General features: G+C 39.1%; 2 protein-coding genes across 22 annotated transcripts in view; one reads left to right on the forward strand and one right to left on the reverse strand.

The window, feature by feature from the left end:
- PHF20L1 (PHD finger protein 20 like 1) overlaps positions 1-7,173 on the reverse strand; it is an 83,144-nt gene extending 75,971 nt beyond the window's left edge. For 6 of the 11 annotated variants that reach the window (XM_067711211.1, XM_067711210.1, XM_067711208.1 and 3 more), the window contains exons 1-2: positions 6,902-7,169; positions 4,639-4,758 (exon numbers count right to left, since the gene is read on the reverse strand). In XM_067711211.1, the coding sequence (XP_067567312.1) occupies positions 4,639-4,721 (83 nt within the window). In that variant the 5' untranslated portion in view covers positions 4,722-4,758; positions 6,902-7,169. Of the gene's footprint in view, positions 1-73; positions 218-4,638; positions 4,759-6,901 lie in introns of those variants that run through there. The other 5 variants (XM_067711206.1, XM_067711212.1, XM_067711204.1 and 2 more) reach the window with 4 other exon arrangements.
- Positions 7,174-7,268: 95 nt separating this feature from the next.
- TMEM71 (transmembrane protein 71) overlaps positions 7,269-13,184 on the forward strand; it is a 46,961-nt gene continuing 41,045 nt past the window's right edge. For all 11 annotated transcript variants that reach the window (XM_067711224.1, XM_067711223.1, XM_067711226.1 and 8 more), the window contains exons 1-2: positions 7,269-7,390; positions 12,037-12,203. The gene's annotated coding sequence lies outside the window, so the exon portion shown is untranslated. The remainder of the gene's footprint in view (positions 7,391-12,036; positions 12,204-13,184) is intronic.

Below are 13,184 nucleotides of genomic sequence, written 5' to 3' on the forward strand. Positions count from 1 at the left end.
CTTCCTACAATCTAAATTTCTTTGATTTTCCCACTCTACTAAAATTCTGTTCATGAACAGTTTAAAAACTCACATTTGCAAATGTTCCATATAGTTCAAAAAACTCCAAATGTGTGGAAACAGCATTTGTCAATTCAAATTTATACTGTTCTATCAAACTCTGTACTTGCAGACATCTCCACATTTTTTTTATCTTTCATTTTCCTTTCCTTTAGATCTAGAAGAGAATTACATAGAAATATTCCAATAAAGGTTGGACGAGCGTAACTCATCTGAATATTTTAAAATGACTTTATAATTTCAAGTTGAAGAGTAACACCAGAGCATATTACTTTGTTTTGTTTTCACAACTAAAACTTGCTATAGAGTATTCTAATTTCAGTCAAAAAGTTAAATCAGTAGTCAAAACTGGTTTATCACATTTTTTACTGAACAACGTTCAGAATGATTAGATACTTTAACATTTTTAAGGGTGCTTTCTAAATTATAAAACTCTGCAAAAACAAAGATTTTATCATCACCTCAAAAAGGTTTTATAGCATGTTGCAATGACATGATATTCCTTCTGTATTCCAGGCCATTCTCATGTCAACACTAAGGCTACACTTAAAAACTTACACATTGAGTCTTCAGATCCCCAAAGATAAGTTTTTCAACTCTCCCTCTTCCCTTGCATTTACCTCAGTGCTTTATAATTATGTATTATTTTATATAATCTGAAGCAAGTTTAAATACATTATTTTATTTGGTCCTTAAAATAATTCTGTAAGTAAAAGTCAGTAACACTGCTTGCATTTTACTGCTAAGCCAACCAAGTTCAAGGACTTAACTCATATTTACAGGATCAGAAAGTGGCAGTCTGAATTTGAACCTGCCTCTTTCCTCTTTAGAATCCACTGATAGTGTCTCAAATATAACTTCAACTCTGAACTTTCTCTTTCCCCAAACACACTCCTGTATCAACGACCTGTATTTATCTTCATTCTTATGATGTGACTGCATTCAAGAAATTATAAAGAAATTATAAAGCTAATATGTTCAGGTTTGGATATACAGAGGCTGCAGTGGCATATATGAGGGAGATAAGACAGAAAATGGTTGACTGTGTTAGCTGTGAACATTAACACATTAAAAGCCTTTTCAAAGACTTTTAAATTAAAAGACTGTTGAGAAAGACATTAAAATGTTTTGAGTAAAACTACAAATTTTTTAAAAATTAAAGCAACCCACACTTCTCAGTAGGAGTTAGATTTAGTCCATATAGAAGAGATCCAGGAAGAGATATGGGAACATATGTATATGTATAACTGATTCACTTTCTTATAAAGCAGAAACTAACACACCATTGTAAAGCAATTACACCCCAATAAAGATGTTAAAAAAAGAGAAGAGATCCAGGTATCAAAAACCACACACTGGAACAGAAGGCGACTGGCCTCTCACTGGCTTCTCAGGGCCTGCATTCATTAGTATTGGTAAATAATCAAACCACCAGGGTTTTCCGATGTAACTGGAAAATTACTTTGAAAGCAAAAAGTGATAAACTGCTACTTAAAATGTGGAGTGTATTTTCGAGGATGAAGTATCTTTCTGAACTTTAAAGAATATGTGATATGGTTTGCTCAAGGAATAATAATGTACTTTCCCCCCAAAAAATAGGTTGAGTCTTCCTCTTAAATCAAATCTACCCCAAACCTAAATGTGGGAGCTTAACTTTAATTTCTGTCCACTAAATTTAGAGTTTATCCTTTTATTTCTAGAGTACATACTAAAAAATATTTTCCTTTTTTTAACATAGGACAAACCTTCTACATATAAGACAAATGGGCATTCAGGTGCCCTACTATCACAACTTTCCCTCCGTACTTCTCTTTAAAAGCTAATGTATCAACATATAAGTCATTTTCCTAGTAATAGCTATACTGCTTATTGTAAATGTCTTACGTACAAAGAGAGTAAGTAATACTTGCATTTCTGCCTGTCCCTCCCTGTCCAATGCCTATAATTCAAAAGACATTTATGGAATAGTATTGAATAGGGCCTCAATACTATTCCAACTGAATGAATAAATGTGGAAGACTAAGCACTCAATATGGATGCAACCCAAAGAGAATATGAAAGAAAGTAGAGAGGGAGGGATGAAAGACGGAAGGAAATTAGTTCAGTATATTTTCAGTGATTAACTGTTTTGCCCTCATAAGGATATCAAAGTTTCTCAACACTTAAATAATCCTTCTATATTTTTACATGATATTAAAGCAAAAATGTGTGGAATTTATAGGGGATACAGAATGGCCCATAACAAAAGAAACAATATAAAGAATAAAGTTTATCCCATTTAAAAATAAAATCTGTTAAGAGCACCACGTCTCACAGAACTTCTTTTGTGCCCCATATAAAATTCAATAAATCTTAGCAGTTAATTACTTGTCCTACAGTAAAGTACTTTAATACTAAATTAAAGGGCCACCCAAGCCGAAACACTGTTTGAGACTACTGACAGTAACAAAGTCACGAGAAAATTATTTCTTTCAATTACCTAGAATATGTATATACAATACTCTTAATGCTTTTGTAATTAAAGCCCCACTAGAGCAGAATGCTAAAATCGTCGTATAAATGAGCTCACAAAAATCGAACTGACAGCAAGTTGCAGTGATTATCGTATGTGATTATTCTGGCTAATGTTTACTCACTTTAAAGAGACCATTATTACTGGGGTCATTAAAATTAAATCTAACCTTCATCAATGAGTACATCTGCATGATATCACTCTATCTAAGCACCTGGGAATTTTTTGATGAGAAGCGTAAGATAATGAAAAAATTAAGCTACAACTTTTATTTGTTTTCTGACATTCCAAATACTCTAAAAGCAAACTCAGACTTAATTTTTAAAGTAGTTCTTTTTCATAATCTTTTTAACTACTGAATCACCGATTCAACAGCTGATGAATTAGGAAACATTTCACCACTAAAAGTGAGTTTCTTACTAATACCAGTTAATTATGCCAATATCCCTTAAGGCCATTGGGAGAACTAATAAACTATGTGCTTTTCCAAAACTGGAAGCTAGTTCAATTGCAACTTCGTCAGTTTGGAAGCCTAAGAAAAGAGTAATATGAATTAACTAATAATTCAAAAAGCCAGTAACTTTAAAAAAAGAAAAAAAATAATTTAACATCAAAGAAGTAGCATTTCTCATACTCTTGCATCACAGAGAGGTTCAATAGTGTGTCCCTTCAGAGCAAAAAGCTTCGTTTGGTCAAAATCAGAACCAAAGAGAGCCAATTACTGACTAAAATAGCATCTTTCAGCGTATGGTCTAATGCAGTGGCTCTCTATCAGGAGCACATAAGCCCTCCACTCCCCAACCCCCCCAAAAAAAACATTCGGCAACATCTGGAGACACAGTTTACCATCGTGACTAGGAGAGATGCTACTGCCTGGTTCCCGGGTGCTTTCCAAGCCCCTCCTGAGAACGCTGTGTACATTCTCCAGCTGATGAGAGTAATTAAGCCCCCTAAAAAGAAGCACTCACTGAGATGCAGCTTGGAGGCATGAGGCCAAATAACTGTGCCTTCCCATCTCAAACTATAGATTCAAACTGTCCCAAGCAGAGCCCATTAAGCTGGGGGTCACGGACGTTTGCAGAGTTCCAACACCTTCGTTTTTGCTAATAGAAAAAAAACCCAGGCTGGTCTAAAGTCAAGTATCATGACTAATCAAGATTTCTCTGCCTGCCATTGCCAACTCAGGAAGTTGACTTAATACAAATCCATCAAAGACAAATCTACAAAATGCCCACTACATTTTAAAGGGAGTTGTAGTGAAAAGAAAATGTCAAAAAGGCTGGTAAAGTTGTTGAACTGCTAGATTCCTCATCAAAATAAATGGGCTTCAAGAGGAACTGAGGCTGAACCAAGAGACAGCCACCCAGAGAACAGAACTGGAGGCCAGCTAACAGGAATGAGGAAGGCATTCCCTAGGAGAAAGAGGGAATTCTCATTCCTACAGCAGTCCAGTGATCCTGGTGTGTGCTATTTCCCCTTCTCTCCTTTCCAGGTGGTGATTTTATCCTAGGTAACCAATTTCTCCTACACCATTGTATGTAGGGGTATGTTGGAGGTGTCTGAATTCACCCCTTATCACAGATGGCTGGTATAGGAGAAGAAATAAGAGAAGGCCTGAAAGGATTACTCATTTAAAACTGGAAACAGTAACAACCTGCCTTTAGGTCAGTGCACTCTGGGGAAGGAGGAGGTAAACTGGGTTTTGGTTTTAGGTGGAACAGTGAATGACAACTCTGCTAACCATCAATATATTCTGCAGTTTGAAAGACCACCTCTGACACAGGCCAAAAAAAGTAGATTTGCATCAAGTTTTTTCTGAAACTTGGGAATCTGGTTATCTGGATTAATCTTCTCCCTCCTACCACCCACAGAGCTCATATTAAGTACAAAAGAGTACTGGTAACTGCAAAATCTGAAGAGTAGGAAAACTAAATAAACAACGTATATGTTTACTCAAAATGTGAACAAGTTAATGTTTCTGCCACTGTCAGAAGAAGAGCAATTAACCAGCCCATGTGAAACTACAGATATCATGCTTTAGGTCAAGGGCTCCATATTTTCCATACCATTTTTGTAAGTAGTCCAGTGCCTCCAAACGAGCACCAATCTCAAAAGTGATTCCAGGACGATTTGGGGGCTTTTTACTCATCTTGAGATCCTGTTCTTCGGAATTCTCTTTTCACTACCTCAAGAGAAAAAAAAAAAAATTAGATTCTGATGCATAAAAGGCACAAGGGATTAAACAGAATTTTTTAAACATTACATGAGAAGTTAAAATAACTGCCAAATTTTTAAGAAATTTGAATGATGATTACCAATATCTCTAGGTAAAGTACTGTACAACTTGCAGGCAATCTTAACAATGAATTAAGAAAAGGGAGATTAAAAAGCTAACTACTTTAAAAGAATGAATAGATGGGGATTAAAACTAACTAATGGCTAAAATGCTTTAAATTTTAACTCAAAAATACCCAAGAAAATTCTTCACGATAACAGCTGAAAATGTTTTTCTGTCTTTGAAAACTCAGGACAATTGAGTATTCTGGCATATGACTATTGAAATTCTTAAGAGGACAAATTAACCAAGTTTTTCAACAGATATTTATTGAGTGCCTTGTAACATAAAACACTTGATAACACACTAAAGAACACAATGATGGAAGAAACAGCAGACACACTCTTCCAGTGCAGATTTAGTATTCCCCTTGTGATTAGGATTTTTCATTACCTATAATCTCCCACCTTGGTAGCACATGATTCAATAATTTTAATTTAACATATAAACTTGCAGAGGAAATTTCTTTCTTTTTCTTCACATTCAACAAGCAACAATGATACAGACATTTCTTAACTCTGAGAATTTATTTCTACTATATTTCAACATAGACAGTACCCACACTGACAATAAAAATGGTTGTACGTTCAAACAAAAAACTACAAAGGAATACCTATTCCTCTCTAGACCACGAACATGTGGAATATTCACAATCCTCTTGGCCAGTGGCGAGCTAGCACACTTGAGGTAGCCTCTTTTTCGCTAACTAGCACCAGAGGAATATGAATACATTTTGCAACAGCCCAATCAAAATATAATATTTAATCAGGAATGGACACCTACTGGGGGAGAGGAGAAATCTCTAAAACCGTTTTGAAATTTAGAATTACTAATATGACTATGCTCCCTCCCAATTTAAAAAAGAAAACACACAACTGTCTCATGTTTTTTCAATGGTTTTGTCACAATTCTAAAGGGACAAAACAGCAAGCATAAAAACCAACTGCCCTTTCCTCTTAGAAAGAATCTGCTAAGGGAAAATACATGCCACATATGCCAAATACAGCAATACATGTCATAAAAATACGTAAAATCAAACTTAACTACTCATGGGGGTGGGCGGGGGGGGATATCCTCCTGCCTGCCAGGGCAGCAGCAAAGATTAATGCATTAAAGTTAACAGTAGGCTCAGCCAGAGGGCGTTTGGTGCAAAAGAAACAGTAGTATGAATATTTTTAATAGCGGTCTGGTCAGTGTGCAACACACAAGGCAGTTACTTGTAGAAACGTAATCCACCTTTTCTGCTGCTCTTCACAGGGAGAACTTAGTAAGGGGTAATTGAGAAGTTACACTAACATTTTCTAGGATCAAACTTAGAACCCACAAGAAGTGACAAAGTTAATACATATAATTCCCCCCCAGTGACCCTGCGGGATGAGGTGCCAGAAAAGGAAAGATTTCCTTCTTCTTGGGCGGAGAGGGGCAGATGGGGAGGGATCTGAATTAAGGAAAAGTAAGACAAATAAACAGTCTATTGGGGGAGGGGGGTAAAACCTGAAGCAGAAAGAGAAAGGGGGACGGAGAGAACGGAGAGGAATAAAAATCGGGAAGGAAAACGAACAAGAAAGCAAAAATATATAAGGGTGGTGAAACCTGAGGACCTGACAAACGGGAAGGAAGAGTAAATCAACTAGAAGATACAACCCTGGGAAAATGAAGCAATGGTCAGAGAATGGCCGCGGGGCCAAAAAAACGGTGGGGGGGAGGTGATGCAGGGCGGGAGGGGGCTGACCAGAGACAAACAGGAAAGGCTCAGACCGGGCGGCCAGGGTGCAGGAGACGCCTCCAGGTTTGACAGCCGTCCGGCCCTCGGCAGGGGGGGAAGGAAGGGAGGGGTAGAGGGAGCGGCGGCGCCCAGACAATAGGGGCGGCAAGTTACGGAGAGGGACGCGGGAGGGGAGCGGGCCAGAGACAGACACCAGCGCTGGGGTGTCCCGGGCGGCCAGGCGGGGGCCAGGCGGCCTCCAGGCCCTGCAGGCGCCGCCGCCTCTTACCGACTCGGCCTCCTCTTTGCACAGTTGCCGGGCTATCCGGGGCCGAGCCGGGGCGCGAACAGGACGGCCAGCCCGGGACTCCGCCTCCGCCTCCTCCCAGGCAGCGGTCGGGGACGGAGCAGGAGCGGAGCGGAGAGAGCTGGGGCCGCAGCGCGGGGTCGGGCTCGAGGTCGCGCGGGAGGGAGCAGGTCCGAGCCCTCAAGCCCGCTCAGTGTCCGCTGCCATCGCCTCCTCCGCCGCCGGCCAGCCCTGACGCGACGCCGGCCCAGACGACGTCAGCCGCCCGCGACGAACCGGAAGCTGGTCTGGTCGCGTCACGTGACGCAAGAGGGTTTGGCCCGGGCCGTGCGGCCGATTGGAGGGCCGCCCTGGGAGGCGGGGCTTTGCGGCAGTTGGCTGACAGCTGGCGGGAGGGGCCCTGGTTACCGAAGGAAGGAACGCGGGCCCCGGGACCCCATTGGCAGTTGTGAAGCGTTTGACCTTTGAGAGGTGAGGACGAAACCCATTGAATGTCACTGTTCTTGATTTGTTGGGAACCAGGTTCTCAAAATTCCTCAATCCCAGCACCCTGGGCAAACTTTTGTAAAGGCACACTACACGCTTTCTTAGATATCCACCCCATTCCACATTAAGAATAGAGCAAATGGTTACTGTTATAAACTAAATAAACGTCTATTGAATGAATGCCTAGTGGCAGGAACTGTGCTGTAAGTACACCACATGACAACCACAATCGCACAATTGTATTCCTTTATAGTCTAGGAGATCCTTACCACACAAAAGGCAAATATTACTAAGACATTCTGTGTGTGTTGCATGTGTGTGTGTGTGTGTGTGTGTGTGTGTGTGTGTGTGTGTGTGCAGCTCAAGAACCTATGGCTAAATCGACATGACTTTCCTAAGAATACACAACTAATGACAGCAGAACTACTTTTCTTGAATACTTACCATATCCCAAACTCTGTACTACGCACAGAAGAAAGTGTCCCAACTTTGGGGAAACCAGCAAGTGAACACATTCAAAGCAATATTGAGATAAACATCTTTTTTCTCTTTCCAGTGTGCCACTCTGATTCTCAAGCTTTCTAAATGCAACACTGCATGCAAATAATACATTTATCATGCTTTACAGAGTGCAGATAAAATAGCAAAGTATCACTCTTTAAGCTTCAATTATACTGAGATTGAGTAATTTAAACAACCACATCCATATCCTCTTATTCAACAGACGTTCAATCAGCACTTACTATGTTACTAATAACTACTGAATTACACTGAGGATGGCAATATACGGAAAGGATATGAATAAGACAGTCTCTAGTGGACATTTGTCTTCTTGGTTTTCAGTTGACCAGCATCCGAAATCCCTTTCAATGTTTGGGAAATTTCCCATCATGGTTGTCATTAGTACAGTATACCATATATTTATAGATTCCACATGACAGGATTATACTTTGCACCCTCCTTAGAATTATATGTGACCATTTGATTTGCTCTGGCTAATAAAAGGAAATTGGAAGTGAGTTTTGTCACAGCCAGTTGGTAATTTAAAAAAATCCAGTTCACCAAGTTTTTTGTCTCTGGCACAGCAAAATGCAATTTTTGAGATGGTGGCTGCTCTAACAACCCATATTCTAAAGAGATCATGATGATGCTAATCCACAAGTGATATGTAGTATAAGGAAAAAAATAAATATTTGTTGGTTTAAGCTATTGAAATGTTGAGGTTGTTTGTTAACAGCATATCCTAATGCAAACTGACATATACACCCACCTTATGAGCCTTAGGGCAAAGTCAGCCTCACACTAAATAAGATGAAAGTATAAAAAACTCATGTTCCCTGTTTCCCTTGCGGCTAAAGTGCTATTCTTGGCTATACCAATTAGACTCTCTCACTGAGAACTATATATCAGAAGCTGCTGGTGATGTTCAAAATAAGGAAAATTTTCTCCAGCAGCAGTGGGAATACCAGTTATCAAATTTCTAACCTTCAGCCCAGAGCTAACTAACTGAACCCTGGCAAAATCCCTGCTGACCCACAAACCAATAGGTGAGAAAAAAATAAATATTTGTTGTTTTACATCACTGAAAATTTGAGGTTGTTTGCGATTTAATTAAAATACATAATGTAAAGGCTAGCACAGATTCTATCCAATTTCCACAGTTTGCTGACAATCTATCCTGAACAGATGATTCTTCCATTTTAATTGGGACTTAACAAGAGATCCCTCCAATAATGTAACTTGAAAGAAAATAAATGGAAATTGGGTCTAATGTATCAATAAATGATTCTTGGCTTGAATGGATTGTATAGGTGAGTGTCCTCAATGCAGTCAATACCGTGCTTTAGAAGGCACCTTGGGAATGGGCGGAGGAGGCATATTTTTAGTTGTCACATGATTGGAGGAAGGCATTGCTGCAACTTAATGGGGAGGGACCAGGGCTACTAGACATCCTGAAATGCACAATGCAGCCCCATACGTTGAAGAATTGCCGCAGGTCGTACATGACTTTTGAATGGCCCTCCGAACTTTCACGTAGGTTAAAAAAAGAACTGTTGATCATTTTTGGAGCCTAGAACTCAGTTTTACGCATAAGCACAAAGTATTTTTGCAAGGTTTTAATATGCACTCAGTTTCGAGGAATGAGGCCACTATATAACATGAGGGAAGGCTGTCCTCTTTGTATGAATATTACCAAGATTTTATTGCATTTTTAAAAATCATGCCACCAATGGCAAAGCTACTCGTAGTATTTGAGGCACTGATAGAACACACCTATATCACTCTGCATTTTATGTTACATTCAGGATAAATCTAAATTTCCATATTAGCACTTGACTGCTTCATTGTGGCTCTTCGTGAGTCATGGCTGACCACTTATGTACTGAGATAGATATTATTTTTATTGTGAATTACTTTCATAAATGTATTCTTACATTATTGTTATGGCATTGTATTGATTTTTTTAAATATGTGGAGCTTGATTATTTCATTTATGGATTTAATTTCAGAAGAGTGCAGAAGATGTGACATAGTATTAACTCTAAAAAGGGGACATTACGTCTGATAAGACTGATAGAAAACTCATATAGGCTATCATCACTGCTTTTGACCCTACAAAGTCAACGGTCAGAACCAGGGAAGAGATACAACATACTGTATAGAAAAGTCTGGAGATGACTCCCCAGCCATACAGTGAAGCTATGCATCACTATGTCCCCTCTTCTCTAGTACCCAGCACACCCCATGTCCAGATGGTAAATGTTAGCCATCAGACACTTCATCTCCAAATTTAGAAAGAAAGAACTTACAGCTGTGTTTGAGTGGAACCAAACAAGCAGTGGGCAAATTATCTTGAAACAAGGGTCCTTAGGCAGAAATCACTGAACTAAATTTCTCCAACATTAAAAATATGAATATGGAACCATAATACCCCCTGGAATATTTAACAACTGTATATACCTATTTTAAGGGGAGAAGTCGTTACTAAATACCAGATATTCCTTCATTACATGCAAAACACAGAAATCTATTTTGTGTGTTTGCTTTAATATGTATAATCAGTGAAGAAAATCAAAGCAATTTAAAGATTCTTTTAAATAGACTAGTTTAGTAGAAACCTAACCTGCTGCAACAGACACCCTTGGCATATCTACCTATTCCATTTTAAAATCTTTGAGAATGGCACTAATAGCACATCCTTCACCTGCCAAAGACCTTAGTTGTCTTGTCTCTCTAGCACCATATCCTTTTACCAACTGACCAGAAGTGATAGTTGTTCCAGAATTAATCTCTGGCAGTTGAGCTCCTAGACCAGGTATGAACATGACAAAGAGATATCATCTCTCTCATATGTTCACACACAGCATTCTGCTCACATTCCTAAAGTATTATATTTCCCATTGAATATGAAATCAACTCTTAATTCCTCAATGGATTTTCCCGTTTGTGATACTGGAACAAAGGATGGGCTCTTCACTTTCAGCTACTATGTTGATACTTCGAAACTCCTCTGATTCTGGTCATTGTTGTTTACTGTTATCACTTCCATGAACTCTCTCAGTGTTTCTCAACATTGGTCCATCAATCATCTGCATTAGATGCACCCAGGCTGTTTGTTAAAATGCAAGTTCATGGGCCCTAACCTGTATCTTGGTCTTAGAGACTGGAAACCTGTATTTTAAAAGCCATCCTAAATCATTCCTATGTACACGGAAGTTTCAGACCTGCAGTGTGTTAGGAGTCTTGTGGTTGCATGGGACTGAAATTCAAGGCAAACAGGCTTAAGCATAAATGGAATTTATGTTTGTGGAATTAAAAACGGATGCGGTATGTTTTGCCTTCTGATTCAGGGATCAAATGATAACATCTTTCACTCTGCTTCCTGTGGGTTGGCTTGATTCTTGGGATCCACATCCAGGCCCCCAACAACTTCAGACCCATCACTGCAACATCCTAATGAACATAAAAACAAGTCCTAGAAGTCATTCTCTCATTGGCCTAGATTGTCAGGTGCCCAATTCTGAACCAAGCATGGTGGCTGTGGGAATGACTTATACTGATTTTTCTTGAACCTGGGTCCAATCCCCAATCAGGCAGGTGGAAGTGGAGACTGGCCCCAACCTCAGGGATTGAGAGATGGGAATAAGTGGGTCTTTTAAAGAAAATTGAGGTGCTGTTACTTGAAAGAAAATGGGAGCCAGACAACAAAAACAACTAATATTCATTGCAACTGGCTTATACTGACTGTAACTCCAAATGACAATTTATAGCCATTCAACAAAATTGAGTTTACTCTTCTTGGTTTGTAAAGATAGAAAACCAAGCCAAATGAGAGGCAAATCTAGTAAGAGTTTGACCTAACATTCATATTCCTAATTACTTAGGTATTTGCTTTCACAGGCAAATCTCTGCAATGTAGAACACTCTGCTGGGGATTGTTAAAACTGGGGGAAGAGAAGGTAGGCAACAGAACATAGCAAGCATACAAATTGACAGTTAACCAAATAGTGAACACTTTTAACCTCTTGGTGACCATTATTTTCCTTGTGAATGGAGCTAGCCACAATTCAGTGGCATTCTCAAACATGGCAGACCGCATGCCTGCGTGCACTCATTCTTTTATCTTTCAGGTACTTGCTTAATCACTCAACAAATGTTGAGTGATTTCTGCTTAATACTAGAAACTGGGTGATGCAGAGTGAGAGAACAGGAAGAAAAACAAAATGAGGCATCCAAAGCTAAGGGAACTTGCCGTGATGGAGAGGTGGATACAGAAACACCAAAGTACAGTATGAAGGTAAATATGAATCATTTTGAAATAGAGATACTGTAGGACTGTGCTCATTCTGACTCAGAAAATCAAGGAAGACTGCATAGAGGAAGTGACATTTGAAATACACTTTGAAGGATGAGTAAGCTTCAAATAAGATTCTATACAGACTCCAAAATTATTATTGTCCTATGGTTCTTTACAGTTTTTTTTAATTGACGTATAGTTGATGTACAATATTAACTAAGTTACAGGGGTACAATATAGTGATTCACAATTTTTAAAGGTTATACTCCATTTATAGTAAGCATAAAATATTGGCTATATTCCCCATGTTGCACATTATAGTCTTGTAGCTTATTTTACACGTGTTTATAACTCTTAATCCTTACCCTTATATTGCTCCTCCCCTTTGTCTCTCCCCACTGGTAACCACTGGTTTGTTCTCTACACCTCTGAGTCTGCTTCTTTTTTGTTATATTCACTAGTTCTTGTATTTTTTGGATTCCACATATAAGTGATATCATACAGTATTTGTCTATCTCTGTCTGACTTATTTCACTTAGCGTAATGCCAAGTCCATCCACGTTGCTGCAAATGGCAACATTTCATTCTTTTTTATGGCTGAGTGGTAGTCCATTATATTCCATTCCATATGTACCGCATCTTCTTTATCCACTCATCTGTTGATGCATACTTTTTATAGTTTTGATTGAAGCTCTGACAAATAAAAAACAGCATTCTACTTCCAATTCTTTCCCACAGCGTTTATTGAGCATCTGCAATGTGCCAAGTTCAGTGCTAGGCCCAAGGAGCATAAGGAGGAAAAATCTTATTTCCTGATCATAAGGCACTTAACAGTGTAGTCAAGCAGACCAACACACTAATAGGTCATCCTTATACAGTGTAAGCATGCAGGAATATGCAGGGTTAGGATATGTGCTCTAACTGGTCACTTGCAATTTAACTAAGTGTCTGTCCTTTTGGTCAGGACCAGAAAACAATACC

The sequence above is a fragment of the Pseudorca crassidens genome, chromosome 17, assembly GCF_039906515.1.
Source record: "Pseudorca crassidens isolate mPseCra1 chromosome 17, mPseCra1.hap1, whole genome shotgun sequence".
In the NCBI taxonomy this organism is placed as follows: domain Eukaryota; kingdom Metazoa; phylum Chordata; class Mammalia; order Artiodactyla; family Delphinidae; genus Pseudorca; species Pseudorca crassidens.